The sequence below is a fragment of the Manis pentadactyla genome, chromosome 7 (assembly GCF_030020395.1).
Source record: "Manis pentadactyla isolate mManPen7 chromosome 7, mManPen7.hap1, whole genome shotgun sequence".
Taxonomy (NCBI): Eukaryota; Metazoa; Chordata; class Mammalia; order Pholidota; family Manidae; genus Manis; species Manis pentadactyla.
The window spans coordinates 47,818,085-47,834,719 of NC_080025.1; the positions used below are offsets into that span (position 1 = coordinate 47,818,085).

Sequence of the window (16,635 nt, forward strand, 5' to 3'; positions counted from 1 at the left end):
CAGTAGATCACTGACATGTGGCCCACTCCTTGTTGTTCCTGAAAGAAGGCTCCAAAATGGCCAACCCCCTCTCTTAAGTGCTGGCGGCCTAAGCAGAGACCGAATAGCAGATGATGGCCAGAACACAAATACAGATAGAGCTCTGACCCCCAACCTGAGCAGCCAGCTGGGGCACTGCCTCTCATCTGCAGTTAGCCTCCAGCACCAGACTGCTCTCTGCCCCGGAGAAGTCAGACCACTGTCTCCAGCCACCCACCCAGGAAGCCGACAAAAGTCCTCTGGAACAGTCAGCCCCAAATGGCTAGGACATGATCAAAAACTGACAGCTTCCTTAATTTGCATCCCTACTTCAAACTTTGGACCAGCAGAGAGCCAAATATCCTGCCTGCACCATTCAGTGGGATGCCCTACTTCTAGTACCCCTGACTCCCACTTCCATCGGGGCCCCACCCGAACATTCCCTGTTTCCTCTAAAGCTTCCTTACTCCTCTGCATGCCTGCGAGTGTCTCCTAAAATGCAGGTAATGGTGGCTGAGCCTGAACACAGCCTCCCCCTGTTCTCCCTGGGTTGGTCCTCATTTATTCCTACACTCCAATTGCTTTCCTGCACATGGAGTGTAGAGTGGGTCCAGTCAGCAGGAGTATGCGGATCACTGCCCACTCACAACCTGGTGGTGCAAGTTCTCATGAAGGGTGTGTGGGTAGGGAATGATGTGGCCATTGTTTCCAATGTGCCTTTAAATGGGGTAATGCACTTATCTTATGGGCATTTGTGCTCAGAGTAGTCATTCAGTGCAAGATGCTATGAAAGTGACAGCTCTCTACCTTGCCCTGCTGACTCATAAAAGATCCCTTGTGAGTGAAACACAGTGGGCACCCCCAAACGTTGGCCTCCCTCCTCTGGGGTGGTGGGTGTCCCTTGCCTCAGACTCCAGCCCCCAGTATCATGCATGAGACTTCTCATGGACTCCACAATGTTCACTTAAACACATTTATGAAATTCACTGAAGCCTTTTTCCTTTAACATCTGAACAGTGAGTCATCTTTGAAGGGCTGTGGCAAGCAAAACCTACCCTTTAAAGTAGAACAATCCCAGACGGTCACCCATGCTACTGCTACAGTGCGTTTCCCCTCATTTCACAGTTCTCTCATTTAAGAAAAAAAAAGCCAAATACTTCCCATCAAATCTGATTCAGAACCTCTGAGCTGTGCCAGTGTCTTCTCCCTTGGGTAATTTTTCCAACATTAACTGGTAACAACAGGACTACAAACAGTCCTCCCCCAGGGGACAGAGAAGATGAGCAAGCAGCTGACAGGCACTGGCAGGTGCAGCTTGGGGTGACAGCAGGAAGGGTATAATACTGACAGAGTAGAACCCACTGTCTCTGACTGTACTTTATACATGTCACTTTATTTGTATTTCCACTTTTAGGACAAACTTACAGTGTTTCCCTGCACAATAAACAAACATAATTGACAACATCAACACTGTTGCCAGGATCATCCTGCTACTGAATTACTAAGCCCTGAGATTTGGCTGCTTTTTACATCAGAAGGTTATATACTAGCTGGATGGACAATAATGTGAATACACATTACATTAGAAAACACAGTAGCACACAGGTTTCTAGATATCTCTGTTGATTTCATTCCTTGCCTCAAAATCATTTGAGAAAAATGTCAAGAAGTAGTGTGAATAAATTTGCTTATCAGTACTGGAATTACTGAAGTATTAATTTGCTTATCAGTACTGGAATTACTGAAATATGAATTTGCTATTTAAGAAAACTGTGGGAATACATAAGATATTTTTTTCTCTTTCAAGAAAAGATCATTAGAGCTTAATTTTTATATTTTTGGGGTCAAATTTCACGATACTGTTTGAGACTTTGTCTATACAGAACGTGTAATCACACATCTTAGGAAATTTTTAAGAATTGTTTTATTTTTTATGTCATAAATTAAAGTGATTTAGAGTAAAGATATATTATGAAACATTGTTTACAAAGCTTATTTAGATACATTCTTTAATCATATTCATGCTTTCCATAGGAACTGCCTGATTTAATAATTTATCCCACTATTTTATGGTTCATTAATGGAGTAATAAAAAAGCATGTTTTGTTAACAAAAAAATTTAAGTGTGACATTGTATCACATTTGGTTAGGCAAACACTTGTATGTACCAATGTAGATTGGAATTTAGTTTCATGTTATAGTCTTAAAATAGGCAGAATTGTTTATAATTTTTATATTTTGCACTTTAAAATAATCTGTGATTATTATTCTTCATATCTTGATTCTATTTCAAATTTAAAAAGTTGTATCTTCCTATTTCCAATGCACATTAGAAGTAACACATCCTTAACACAGATAATCTCGCTTTTGAAAAACCAAAACGAAGTTGGATACAATTGCTCTATTTCCCATGTTGTGTTTTTAAGTTTTACAAACATCATTGGAATCATTTGATACAAGAAGTTTAACAGGATTTGGTGAAGTTCACCTTGGGACAAAGTTGCAGAATTGTCACTTCAATTCAGTGTTCTTTAAACATCTTGTCTTTACCACATTTAAAATGTAAATTTGAACAACTTTAAAACCATAATACAACATGGGCTGTTCTGCTGAGGTACAAGCACGAAAATTGGATGGGGGGTGGTGGTGGTGGTGTGTGTCATAGTTTCCTTTAATCCTTTATAAATAAACGATTTTATTTCAGATGTTTTACAGTAGAGTTGGGAATAGGTGTCATCAAAGTTCTTTCAAAATCTGAATCCTCAGAGCACTTCCCATACTTGGCGGGAGTGAAGACTCCCGCGTCACTAAAAGTAGATACCGCCGTCACCCCGCCTCCCGGGGGTCGTAACCTGGGACCCCCCCGCCTCCCCGTGACACACCTCCTAGTGACGTGACAGCAGACCCCGTCCCCCGCCTCCCCTGGGGATTGAGCCTGGACACCACCGGTTCCGCAGAGTGACTCTGGACCCCTCCCTGCCCGGGTTCATGACCCTGGGACCTCCCACCCCGGGACCTGACCTAGGTCTTCACCTCCTCCGGGAACCTGACCCGAAGCGGAATCCCGCAGCCTGCCTCTTGAGGGGCGTGACCCCGGACCACGTGTAAGGCCTGCTGGGCCGAGCGGAACCAATGGGAGCGCGGCCTCGTTTCCGGCGGGACTCTTAAGGAGAGACTCGGGTCCGCTGCAGACGGACGTCCCTTGCGGCCCGCGTCCAGTCATGAAGTTTCGGGCCAAGATCGTGGACGCGGCCTGTCTGAACCACTTCACGCGTGAGCGGGGACCGTGGTCGTCCCGGGCGGTGTGGGGAGACAGCGGGGAACAGGGGACGGACTGGGAGGAGGCCGTGAGCGCGGTGGAGCCCCGCGGGGATGGGGAGTGTGAATCCGCGGGAGGAGGAGGCGGGGAGGAGAGGCCCGCAGGAGAATGGGGTCAGAGGTAGGGGCGTGGGCCTGCGGCAGGTGGGGTGCACGGGGACGAGGGCACCTGAAGGCTGGGGGGACTTCCCCGGGGAAGGTTCGGGTTGGATGCCGGTGGGGACTGGGGCAGAGAGCAGTGCCAAGGATTGCTTCTAAAACTTAGTGCAGTCCGGCGGCTGTCCTTCGCGGGTGCTGCCCCCAGCAGACAGCTTTACCTAGCGCAGATATCCCTTTGCTGTCCAGCCCCAGTGGTCCCATCTCCTGACTGCCCCTAACCTTGCTTTGGCCTCTGCGGTACAGCAACTGGTGGGCCACGAGTGCCTGTTTAGTGAGTGAATAACGCCCACTAGGCGCCAGCTGACCTCCCAGCCTCCGTTTCCTTATTCCAACAGTCATGGTGTGTGCTGCCTACCTGCAAGATTGTTGGGATTTGGGAGGCTGGCATGACTTCAGTGGTACCTATAGTGCTTTCAAATGGGATATACCAGTGTAAACGGTTGTTTTTCCTCTGGGAATTGCACTGTGTTGAACTAGTTCTGGAAGCCAAGTTGGTCTCTGCGATATTTGATGTGCTTCTCAGTAATTCCTTACTTTAATCCCCTCCTACAGGAGTCAGTAACATGATAGCTAAGCTTGCCAAAACCTGCACTCTCCGCATCAGCCCTGATAAGCTGAACTTCATCTTGTCCGACAAGGTGGCCAGTGGAGGGGTGAGCATGTGGTGTGAGCTGGACCAGGTGAGCAGAAGCTTGCAAGAGGCCTGCTAACTGTCCAAATGCTACTGGAAAGGGCACACATGTCCCCTGCTTTGTCTTCCCTTAGGAGAACTTCTTCAGCGAATTTCAGATGGAAGGTATCTCTGCAGAAAACAATGAAATTTACTTAGAGTTAACATCGGAAAATTTATCTCGAGCCTTGAGAACAGCCCAGAATTCCAGAGCCTTGAAAATCAAGCTGACTAACAAACACTTTCCCTGCCTCACAGTCTCCATAGAGCTGGTGAGTAGGAGGTGCTTCGGAAACTTCCCAGGAAAGAAAGTAGTCATAAGCCTAGGCTTTTAACAGTTGGTGGAAGGTAGTTGGTTTTATTTAAAGAAAACTTTGCCCATAAATAGTTGTTACCCTATTATATGCAGCTGGGATGCTACCTTTCCTGTGCAGTCACACTTCTGCATCTTTCTTCTCAGATCTGCATTTGTCAGGTCCTCCATTTCTTTCAGGGATATTGTTACCTTGTCTAGAAACTGCAGTTTCTGTCTTTTGTCACCTCTGAAGTGTCTCTCCCAGCAACCTGCTCTGACACCTGTAAATGACCTCTCATTCTCTTGTGATATCTGTTTTCCTACCAGAACTTAATGCACACACTCCTCAGATCACACACTCCCCACAGGCTATCACTCTGTGGGGTGAAGTTCACAGGTCTTACCATGGGAGTCAGAGCCCTTCACATAGTGCCCAGCCTGTCTTGAGCCAAATCAAAAACTATTTCCCTTAAAGTGGTTGCCAGGAGGTGTCCTATTCTTGGCCAGATCCCAGAGTTTGGTGGCACTGGGGCTTCCACTTGGACCCTACTTCTCATCTTTGAACCCCTACCTTCAGCCCAGTACTGCCTCTTCCCCCCACTTCCTTCATCCTTGCAGCCCCTCCTTTACACATGTGAACTTTGTGTTAGGCGTGAGTGTTGTGTTCAGTTTAGAGCTCTCAGTGAAAGAGGATTCTTCCACTTCATAACTTTTTCTCAACTCTTTGCAATCAGGCAGTCATTAGAGCCAACTAGAGTATTCCACATCAGTATTCACACCAATGTGAGTTTGGTATTGTTCTTCAATTGCTTAAGGAAAAGCAAGATAGTAACATAAAATGTTTTTCTGTCTATACATGTGGGAGATTTTGGTCTGCTAATGTCTCATCAAAGCCTCTGGTCATAGGTGAATACTGTCTGCCTCCCAGCAGTGTTGACGCTGCAGTGCGTAGTGTTCTGTGCAAAAACAGCGACCTCTTACCTCCTCAAATTAGTTTTTTCTGCCTCATATCTTTACACGTGCTGTTCCTCCACTTGGGGCACTGTCCCCCTTTTCCCCATCTTCTCATGGCTGCCTGTTCTGGTGCAGTCTGAAATGTCACCTCTCAGAGAAGCCTTTCCTGACCTCCCAGTCTAGGAACTTCCCCTCACACTCACCTGGTCTCTGTTTTATTTTCTTCAACGTTGTAACAAGTGCCTGTATTATGAGCAGCTCATTCAATTTCATGTCTTTGTTTTTTTGTTTATTGATCCACTGCACCACTGGGACACTGGGGACCTTGTTTTGCTACCACACCTCCAAATCCTAACAGGATGCAGAGCAGAATAGGCAGACCATAAATACTTGTTGAGTGGACTTGGATAAATGAAGTGAGAACATTCCACTTAGATTTGGTATCATCCTTACCTCTCCTTCAGTATTTTTGTTGCTTTTTTTAAATGGTGGCATTATAAAAATATTTTTTAATTCTTTTGGCAGCTATCTGTGTCAAGCAGTAGTCGCAGTGTGACACACGACATCCCCACAAAGGTTATTCCTAGAAAATTGTGGAAGGATTTACAAGAACCTACAGTCCCGGACCCTGATGTGAGTGATGACCAGAGCCTGTTGCTCATCACATATTAAATGGTGTGATTTGAATTCTCTGATTTTAGTTAGTCTATTCTATCACTGTGTTTTATTGGAAACCTGCATAGTACCTCAAAAGAAAGTAATATTCATTTTTAAATGATACTCCAGGGAAAAATTAGAATATTTGCCTTTTGTTATTTGTAAATTATCTAAATTTATTTTAAAAATATGAAGAAAACAATTTGAAAAACATCTTGAAACTGCTGCATGTAGTAGAAATTCCATACTCGACAGATAAGAGACAGATGTCTTGCTCACTATTAGCACTAGTTCTTTGGAGGACAGTTATTTCTATTGGGGGTGATGGCCTCAGGTGCCAGCGTGGGTTTCCCTTGTAAGGAGCAATGTCCAGGAAGTGTGTAAGAGCCAAAAGGAGAGGCTACTTCCGTCCTGCCGATGGGATCCCAGCGCCACCAGAAATAAAGATGATGCCAAAGGGTCCTGGCCCTCTTGATCACAACTTACTGAAGAAGAATATTTACTTGGCTTTTACTAGAAGGCACCTGCACGCTGGGAAAAAGCCAGCACTGTGCCAAGCCCTGTTAGGAGCCAGTCTCGGCACTAATGCCTGGACATGTTTGCAGTGTTTTCAAAGTAGGAAAGGCTCCTGAGTCTACGCTGTGGCCCTCACAGGAGGGCCTCTGCTGGTGCTGAGTCACAGTCCCCTTGGGTGTCTACAGGGGCATCTCAGCTGGAGGGCTGCCATCCTGGAATCAAAGAAGGCCCACAGGGGATGTGGTTGCCAAGGTAACCTGAGGCCAGCATGAGTTATTGAAACTGTAAAATGTTTTTCTATTTATATTTTTAGGAGAACATTATTCAGGCAATTTAAAAACACAGGATTCCAGAGTTTTGAAGCATTCCATACACGGGTAGTAAGCACCTGTCAGTACTTGACTGTTAATATTTTTAACACTTCTGATTTTTCTCATTGGTTTTGTAGGTTAGTATTTATTTACCAGCCTTGAAGACAATGAAGAGTGTTGTGGAAAAAATGAAAAACATCAGCAATCACCTTGTAAGTTATAACTTCCTTAGCAAAAGGTATTCCAAGTATTTTATAAATGTTAGGTTTAGAAGTACCTGCATGTTCTGGGAGGAGACCTCATCTAGCGGAGGTATGGATGGCCTCACAGTCGCCGAGAGGTGTCTGGGTGGCCGGGGTCCCCTCCCTGGGGCTGGCTCCGGGGACTGGCCTGTGTGGAGAACCTGCATTAACAGGTGCCCTGAGAAACCTGTCTAGTGCTTGTTAGCTCCCCTGTATGGGAAAGAGCTTTCATGTTTGCCTTAATTCCTCCTATTTCTATTTATGGTTTATCAGGAATGGTCTACAGTTCCAGCTTTTTTATATTCAGGACAGAACATTACATGTTTTATCTGCTAATGTGATTTTTTTGTGTGTTTCTTTATGAATCAGTGATACTGACAGTGATTTGAGTGTCCTTCTCTACTTGTCTCATGTCTCAGGGAGCCCAGGACTGAGACCCCAGAACACAAGCATCCTGCTCCACACCGTGTGTGCAGGGCTAACTTTGGTTCTCCTGTGGCTCCTTTGATGATGATCCAGTTGTCAGGGTGGAAGCTTCCTCTGGAGATACTGTGGGGACTTCCAGAGAGGTTCAGAAAGGCCCAGGAGAGAAGAGGCAGGGCAATTAATCCAAGGATCTCATTGTTCTTTCAGTCCAGTGGAAATGAGTCAGCAAAGTAGCTTTGACAGATAAAATTATCAGAGGCATTTTTCTCTTCTCTGGAATGTTTAGAAACAAAAATTGTGTAGAGTGGCTACTGCCATCTGAAATACTAAGTGCAAAGTTATCGAATGTATGGAAAGTTAGGGTAACCAAGTGTATAATGAGATCTACTTGGGTAATGAGAATTCTACGTCTGAAGACTTCAAGTAGAGAATTGAGGAAAAGAAGTGGGACTCAGCAAGTTAAAAATCTCTCCTCTCCCATTGGAGATGCTCAAGCCATCCTTGCTGAGATTCCTGGGCTTTCCTTAACTTCTTTTAATGAGAGATGTGGCCGATGAGGGTGGGTTATGTGTGTGACTTGTGTGGGGTAGAGAAACAAGCATGGACAACTGGGAATCTGTACAGGAGTCCTCAGGGTTCTTATCAGAACAAAAGGCAGGTGCTGATGGGGGTGGGCCGAGCTGGGATCTGAGGCTGAGTTTCTGATGAGCTCCTGGCGCTGACGCTGCCTGTGTCTGGACCACACTGTAGCAGGGCTTTGTGATAGCTGAGCTACGTCGTGCCTAATCTGTTTTCTAGGAGCATGGGACCAGCCCAGTTGTTAAAGCAAGGGAGAGGCAGCATGATGTGGGGGCAAAGGTGAGTCCTCAGAGCCACACAGACCTGTGGCTGCTCTGTGCAGCTGTGTGCGCCCTGGGGCCACTGTTAGCTGGAAGGACATGCAGCTCTGACTGGGGCGTTGCTACTCTCTGGAAGTTGAGAGGCGCATTCCACAAATGGTAGGTGATAATTACTAAAGCAGTCATCGAAAGAAGGAAGATATCCATCAAAGCCTCAAGTGGAGTGTGTTAATGTGGATAATATTCTGGGTAACATTCACAAAACAGACGTGGAGCCAGTGTTCAGAGAATTAGTCATTTGTTAGTTTTTTAGGGAAGTTTTGATTGAGCACCACTGGGCACCACACACTGGGTGTGGTCAGGAGAGGTGGGACCTAACATTTGATGACAGGGATTTTAGGAATCAGAAGAAAGTGTAGGAGAGCATTTAAGCTTGACCTGAGTCTAGGATCACTATAGGCTGTCTTCTTGAATAAATCTTATTTATACAAAACCATTGTTTTTCTAAAGCAGTGAGAATTTGCAGGTAGATATTGAGTGTGTGCTTGTGTGAAACAAATGGTCTCTGTATGTGTTAGTTCTACAGAGACCCAGTAAGCAGTCCTGGAGATTAACAAGGAAGGTCTGTATTTGATTTCAGTCAGGAGAGTGGCGAGTGAGCTTAGAAATATAACGGTATGTGTGCAGGTAGTTGGCAGTGAATAGTTCCCAAAGGTACACCTGCCTGCTAGAGTATGCAGCGAGCACGTTTGAGGGCCTCAGAAGTAAAAGCTCATTCAAGTTAAAAACCAGGTTTTGTTTTTAGAATGAGAAGTACTCAGAATTCACCAGTTTAAAGAACAAGGAAGGAACGCTAAGTTAGTCACTAAGTACCTACTCCTTAGCCGCGGCCAAGGCTTGTGAAGTCGCAGCTGCCTGCCTCTGGCCCTGTCTCCTTGCTGCCCTGCCAGATGAGACAGCTGCCTTTATCTTTCCGGGGGCTAGGTGGCAGTCTTGTACTGTTGACTGAGGAAAATGCTGCCTTGCAAACCTCGGCATGAGCCTTCCTAAGGTCTGCCAGGCTTTAGAAATGGGCGGATACCCACATGGGAAAGGGAAATCTTAAATCATGGAGGCGTAGGAATCTTCCTAGGAACTTCCTTTCTAGATTCTGTCTAGTTAAAAGAAGCGATCAGTTAGTGGTGGAGTGGAGCCCCTCTGATCATGGAGGAGTCACGGGTAGTGGGGGGGCAGTCACCATGCTGAGCTGAACTGTGGGTGCCCTGTGCCAGCCATGTGACAGCAGTGTCTCTAGACTTTTCTGGATTTGGAAATCTCACTTCCCAACACCTGAGTTTGTTTCTTAAATAAAGAGTTATGTTCTCATTAAACTATGAAGGCTTTGTGGTTTGATTAAATTTGTAGTTATAATGTGGTTTGGCCATTTATAACAATGAGGCAGTTGGTGAGCGCATGCGTTTTCCAGCTCTCTCCCATTCTCCCCCATCTCTGATGGTTCCCAGCAATTACACAGCAGCCTATCCCTCAACTGCCGCCCTTAGCTTAGGCTGGGCAGAGAGAGGTAAGGCCCACCCTGCCTTTTCTAGCTGTTCCCATACCTTGGGAGGGATTGCATTGGTCTTCCGTGTCCGTCTGGCTGGGTGTGAAGCCTGTCCTGGGCCTTTGTGTTCCAGTGGGGAATGTTGCTGGCTGGCAAGGAGCCCTCTGAGTCTCTCTGCCTTGTGAGGAGTGGGGATGTGGTAGTGGGGAGGGGCTCTGGTTGCCACAGGGACTCTTCGTGTGCTGTGGGGTCCAGCCATTTGGCTGGCTGGTTGGGTGACTGCAGTGCATGGTGTGGCCTTGCCCTTGTCCTTGTCCTGCCCCAGTGCGGGGGCGGGTCCTCCTGGGGAAGCTGACCCAGCCTCGCCCGGCCCGCTGTGCTGCTGCTGGTCCCCTCCCCACGCTCCCTCCTTCCCTCCTGGCACCACCTTCCACCAGGCCCTTCTTGCCTCCCCATCTCAGTCTAGTAGTTGCCATTTTAGTCTTTCTGTCTCACCTCCTTCACTGTGCTCTGTTAGGCCCTTGCTCCTGCCCTCCTTGTAGCCTAGCTCCTGTTCCTGAAGTTTTCCTTGGGTTCCTAGCTGTCCCCTGAGCCACTGGACTCTACTCAGACCTGAGTGCGGCTCCCGCTCCCCATCCTGGAGCCCCCAGCCCCTCTGGGCCCCTCTCCAGGCTCTGCCCAATGGGGCATCCAGGTGAGCCTGTGTGTCTGCTCTGTGCGGTGCCCGCGTATCTAAGAACTCCACTGGCCTGCGTTGGTCCCTTTTCTCAGGTTACTTGGTTGGGGTTTGACATGACCCTGGAGGGTGAGGGGGGACTGGGAGGGCTTTTCCGCCTCAGGCGCCAGGCTCTCCTGTGTTGTGACCGCAGCACGGGGCAGCCCCCAGGCTCTCCCGCAGCAGCCTGTCTGCCCCTCTGGAGACCTGGCCATTCTCCTCCCTCCTGGAACCAGGGCCCCTGGCCCCTACCGCCAGCAGCTGCTCCCAGCATGGCTTGTCCCCAGGCCCCACCCCTACCCCATCTCTGGGCAGAGTCCCCCAGTCCCCCTGTTTGTGGGTCTCCACCCTGATGGGACCCACTGGGGTCCTGGTCCTCAGGCTGTCCTCTCGCTGTTGCTGGTGCCGTGTGGGTCTCAGTGCTTTTGGAAGTGCTGGGGGTTTTGTGGGGCCACTTTGTTACCTGGTTTGGTGGAAGCTGATGTCCATATTTTTTTTCCTTTTACTCTCCTTTTCTTTTTTAAGTCTGTAAAATACTCAATTTGCAGATTATTGAAGCAAACCTAAATGGAGAATTGAACTTGAAAATAGAAACTGAATTTGTGTGTGTTACAACTCATTTTAAAGATCTTGGAAATCCTCTGTTAGGTAAGATTTCTGGTGGGTTGTGTTTTGCTTTTGATAAATTGTTACAGGTGACACATCTTACTGAGCTCTCTAAATGGAAGGACGTTGAGATTGGGTTGGCTATGTTTTCATGCTTGGGGAGAGAACAGAGGGCTGAGGGGTTGTCTCTACAGTGGAGTGGGCACGCCAGCCGCCTCCTGCCACTAAGGGGCTGATGGATTGGCACTGGGCCTGGGGATCGGGCCAGCTGATCTCCAGGTGCCTGATTCTGCCCCCCAAGATTTTGCTTCCTCACCTGGAGTGGGGTCCTAAATGTAGATGACATTTCTTATTTTCTCCTACATTAGTCTCTCTAATACTTAGGGAATTAGCAAATGCAGCCTTGTCTCGAGTGATCAAAGTTTTCATTTCATCCACAGTGATAAGGACTGTGGAATTGGTTCAGCAGCTGTGAACAAAAGGAAGATTGACCAGATTAGATCCAGGGTTTAGTTGTGTCTGCAGAGCTCACACAGTGGGCAGGCAGTTAGTGGGGTGCTCGGTCGGGGAGCAAGGCAAAGGACCCAGAAAGTGGTCTCCTACAATGTAAGAGACGTTGCAGTCCCACACTTGCTCTGAAACAGATAATGTCAGGTCCCTGCCACTTCCAGAATTAAAATGGGTTACTGCAAGTTTGCTGTGAAGACACTTTTAGCATAGTATTGCAAGGGGTTTACTTTACAGTGAAGGGCACACAGTTCCAGCAAAGGGAAATCCAGATGATTAAGGCTTAGGTAACAGTGTGTGAAATGACTTACTTTGAAGGAACTTATTGTTACTTGTTTGTTTATTTTAATAAATAACAATTAGGGTCTTACCTCTGAGACTTTCCCAGAGTGGAAAGGACATTTTCTTTCTTTCACTCCACTAAAATGAATCCATATGTTTCAAATCCTAACTATGTGAAGAGTGTGAGTAGGTATGGTTTTCTTTGACCCACAGGGGTTGACTTGAGTCGTATTTTAGGTCCTAGCACATGAAGACTTCCTGGAAATTAGCATGGTGTTTTAAAGAGTTAGGACTTTAATGCTTTCTTAATGCATGACTTGAAGCATTGATGTCTTGCAGGAGTTCTAGAGCTTGCTCAAAGGAGTGGTAATGTGAATCATTTATTTACATAAATAGTCCTTGTACTGCTTTTGGGTTCCCTGTTACATCCCAGGATGTTCATGTCATTTTAGCCTCTGAAAACGCTTCTCAAGATAGAAGCCCAGACGAGATGGCGGAAGTGCACATAGATATCCGGAAGCTCCTGCAGCTCCTTGCTGGACAACAAGTGAACCCTGTCAAGGCTATGTGCAGTGAGTTGCTTTGATTCACTTCACAGTTTAAATACTTCGATGGACTGTAGCCTTTATAAGGTGCGTGCAGTCTCCTGTGTGCCAGCACAGCTCAGTGTGTGGACTCCAGCATGTAGGGCAGGCAGGCATTTGGATTTTCCCGGATTCAAAAGTGCCTGGAAGGTGAGCAGGGAACAGCTGGGGACACTCGTGGCTCCTGGAGGCCTATGGCCTCACCGGCTGGCACAGGTTTGGTGCCTTGCCTGATATCACATGTGGGTTTGCACCCAAGAGAAGCTTCTGGAGAACGTGCTGACTGGCTGGGTCCTGCCGTGTTAATCTGGCCACCGCATGTGGAGTCCCTGACTTCATTCAGCTTAGGTTTAAATCCCATCATGATTCCTGTATTTCCTAACAGGAATGTCTAACCCTGAGCAGTTGCTGCAGTTATCCCGTTTCTCGGTGGCTGCCTCCTGAACCCAAGTTTTTAATGGTGGTCTCTTGATTTTGGTTGACTACATACCTGCCTTAGTGCTGTTCATTCAGTGACTGCACGTGAGGAAGGGCTTACCTTCTGAGGATCCTTCAAGGCTCTTTCTGTCTCCTTGCTACTAAGATTGCATTAGCCGAATGGGAACTGAGCCCTTGCTTGGATTTGGACCTTTTATGTAACAACTCCCAGGTGGAGCTGAGGCAGAGGGCCCAGGGGTGTCACATAATCATCAGGTTGTTAGCACTGTACAGAAGGAACAGAACATTTGAGGTAGTTCCGACAAGGAGAGCCCTTGAGGAGAGGCAGAAGAGGGCAGAGAGCTCTGGGAGGGTGGGTAGTGCATCAGGAGGGCCTAAGGTGGGAGATGGGGACAGTGGGGGGCAGTGTGGGGAACGGGAGAAGCTGGAGTGGCCAGATCCATGGTTGGTTCGTGTCATGACTGTAGCATGTTTCTAGGGCTGAGAGTCTTGGCAGCTACACTTTAGCCAGCATCCTTGCAGGTTTAAGACGTCCCTCAGATCTGCTTACAAGCTTCTAACAGGCTCTTGGGTGACTACTATTGGTCTGGTAATGGCAGCTTGAGTAGCCAGAGCCTATATAAGCCAGCCCTGTGCAGCCGGCTCCCCCCTTGAGGCTGTGCACCTGGTGCCTCCGGCTGAGCCATTTGTGCTTTGCCAAGGTGACTTTGGTGTCTTCAAGCATAGCAGAGAGGAACCAACAAATTGGGACAGAGCAAAACTGATGGCTCATCCCTTTTCTGTGTGCCTCAGGTCTGTTTCTGCTGGTAGTTTGGTCTCTGCGTGCCTTGGCTCCCTGTTTGCCCACCACCTCCCTGTGCAGCTCTCTTAGAGGGTAGGCTCTGTCCTCCCCTGATCCTGGCGCCCCACCTTTGGCCTGGAGGTATGGAGGGCAGCCTGCTGTGGGCCTGGCTGCTGCACAGAGCTACAGAACCACCCTGCTGGCCTCAGCCTCCTTCTCCCAGCTCCTGAGGCAAGCAGAGGCTGCAGCGCTCCGGCCAGGCATGTGCAGGACGCCCTGGGCTCTATGCTGGCAGTCGGCAGGTTTTGTGCACCTACTAAAACCACATCCCCACCAATGCTGGGCATGGTGGCTGGTCCTGGGGGGCAGGTGAGGCCCGGGTTGGGTTTTCCCCAGCAAGCTTAGGTGGCTTCTGGCAGAAAACTGCCTTCTGGAAGGACAGCAACCTGGGTAAATGTGGGTTTCCAGCCCGACCTTGGCAGCCTCACTCCCCCACCCTTGGTGGGTGGTGGGGAGCAGGCTGGAGCTGGGGTCGTACCACGTTGACCATGCACCGCTGGCAAGGGCTCGGCCACTTTTCGGAGGCTGGGGTGACACGTGTGCTGGGAGGGGTCTGCACAGTCATGGGTTTTCTTCTCTCGCCAGATATTGTGAAAAACAAGATCATCCATTTTGATTTGCTCCACGAAGACGTTTCCCTGCAGTACTTCATCCCTGCCTTGTCCTAGCCATCCTCCTGGACTGGGGAGCTCAGAGTGCAGTGCGGGGAGAGGTGGGTGAGGTGTTGGGAGGCCGGCTGTGCTCTCAGCAGCTCAGAGCCTGTACGTGTGACTTATTTTCCCCCTATAATATTTTAACTAAAACTGAGTTAATGAATTGCTGTAGGATAAACATACTTCTTCATATTACTTCTTTGTTTGCATGTCTGTTTTGTTTTGCTTTTAAGACATTGAAAAGGAGTCTATTTATCCAGACTTTAAATGGCACTTTCTCTTTGAGGCTGAGAAAATCCTTCTGTACTTAGAATTGGTTGGTGTAGTAATGCAGATTCACAAAATTATGGTTCATTGAGCACAGCACTTTTTTCTCTAAGGACTCTCCACAGCTCAGCCTAAAGCAGCAGAGAGTCCATTCCTGTGGGGACAGACCCAGAGCACTAGGGTCTCTGTGGGCTCCCCTCCCTGGCTCCATACCTTGGAATCTGATAATGGTAAGGATGGCCCTTCTGCTGCCTCCTTACCAGGAGCGTCATGGAGTGTCTGCCTGCAGCCTGGGGACCTTGCTGTGATGCCTTGAAGACCCGAGTTCCTGCCTGGTGCTGTGAGAGCTGGCCCAGAGCCTCAGCAGCCATTCCGCCCAGCTCTCTGAGGTCCCAGGTGTTAATTCTTAGGCTGTCTTGCACAGGGCATTGGGCCTATCATTCTGGAAAGAACACCTGTGCAATTAAAGGGGGAGCAACAAGAGCTCTCAGGGAGTGTTTGTTCTCCATGATGAGAGCCTTTGTGTATGTGTGTGTCCACCTCTTCCTGGGCTGGGTCCTGGCAGGCTGCCTCCTGTTTCCCCAGATACTCCCCCTGCTTCCTAGTGTGACTGAAATCTCATATGTCCCGTGGAGATGCAAGTAAATGTTAGCGAAACATTACAAGTTGAGAAGTAAGACAGTTGTTTAGGATAAAAGGAAGAAATGGAAAATAAGCAGAATTGAAAATTCTCTTACAGCTTTTCCCTATTATTTTGTAAAACCAGTGTATTTGAATGACTCCTCTGATGCTTACTGTTAGTTCAGATGGTATGTAACATTTTGTTAAACCAACACTTTAAAATCTAAGTATCATTTTAATTTTGAATCCTCTCTCCTGTCTTTGGCTTGTAGCAAAATTAATTCCAGCTGCAGAGGTAAAACTTAAAAATCATGATGCACAATGAAGCAGTGCCTGAAAATAATTTATAAAATTTAGGTTTCTGTTAAAGAAAATGTGGTAGTGACTTGGCATTCTGAGAAATTTGTTACTTCTGATTATCTAAATGCTGGTTTTTAATGTATGATGAAAATAAAATATTATTTTTTAGAAGTTAATAGTAAAACAGCATATTTCTTCATCTGTAGGATACAAAATGCCCTTTGGTTTTCCTTTCTTGAGCATTTAATTTAACAATAAGCCCCTGTTGGGGGGTCATCCTGTGCTGGGTCAGGTGCTTAAGGATCCTGGGCCTGAGCTTGTACCTAACACCCAGGTGCCTTGTCCTCCCCTTGCAGGGAGTCCCATGGCCCCAGGGCCTGGTGGAGGACACTGCTCTGGGGTCCTGGAACATGGTCTCAACATCAGCCCTGGGCTGGCATTCTGGCTCTGCTGCAGGTAGCAAAGGTGTCTAATGGCATTCCTGTTCTTCATATCATGATGGATGCTACCAAATGGGCAGGGCATCGTTTATGAAGAGACACAATTGCAACCTTTTATGTGGATTCTGGTGTGGGGGGGAGGGTGTCCGAAAGGCTACCTGGACTCCTTTTAGGTTTTACAGCTTCTTGGTGCAGTCAGGAGGTTGGGGCCACTGGTGTGAGGTGGTTGGGTAGATCTGTTAGCTCCTCAGACATGTCTTGGTATGAATCGATGCCACCTTTCTGGAAGCCACTTGGGTATTGATTACATATGGAGAGCCTTGAAGAAGTGTGTGCCTCGTGTGCCCTGCGTGTGCCCTGTGGCCCAGCACGTCCCCACTCAGGGCTTTACACCAAGGCCCAGGCAAAGATGCTCCGGTACACTGAGAAGATACCA

General features: G+C 47.8%; 1 protein-coding gene across 9 annotated transcripts; it reads left to right on the plus strand.

Annotated features, from left to right (window-relative positions):
- The first annotated feature begins 3,090 nt into the window (after nt 1-3,090).
- On the plus strand, nt 3,091-15,930 carry HUS1 (HUS1 checkpoint clamp component). Of its 9 annotated transcripts, none has more exons than XR_005031453.2 (10): nt 3,091-3,291; nt 4,048-4,175; nt 4,261-4,437; nt 5,940-6,047; nt 7,036-7,110; nt 11,209-11,308; nt 12,508-12,627; nt 13,870-13,951; nt 14,504-14,630; nt 14,952-15,930. XR_005031453.2 is itself a non-coding variant. In XM_036918847.2 (9 exons), the coding sequence occupies exons 1-9, from the start codon at nt 3,240-3,242 to the stop codon at nt 14,532-14,534; spliced, it is 873 nt and encodes a 290-aa protein (XP_036774742.2). In that variant the 5' UTR covers nt 3,092-3,239; the 3' UTR covers nt 14,535-15,930. The 9 variants fall into 9 exon arrangements, 7 of the variants coding, with proteins under 7 accessions (XP_036774742.2, XP_036774748.1, XP_036774744.1 ...); XR_005031454.2 differs by having other exon boundaries at nt 15,102-15,930; XM_036918847.2 differs by having other exon boundaries at nt 3,092-3,291; nt 14,504-15,930.
- The last annotated feature ends 705 nt before the right edge of the window (nt 15,931-16,635 follow it).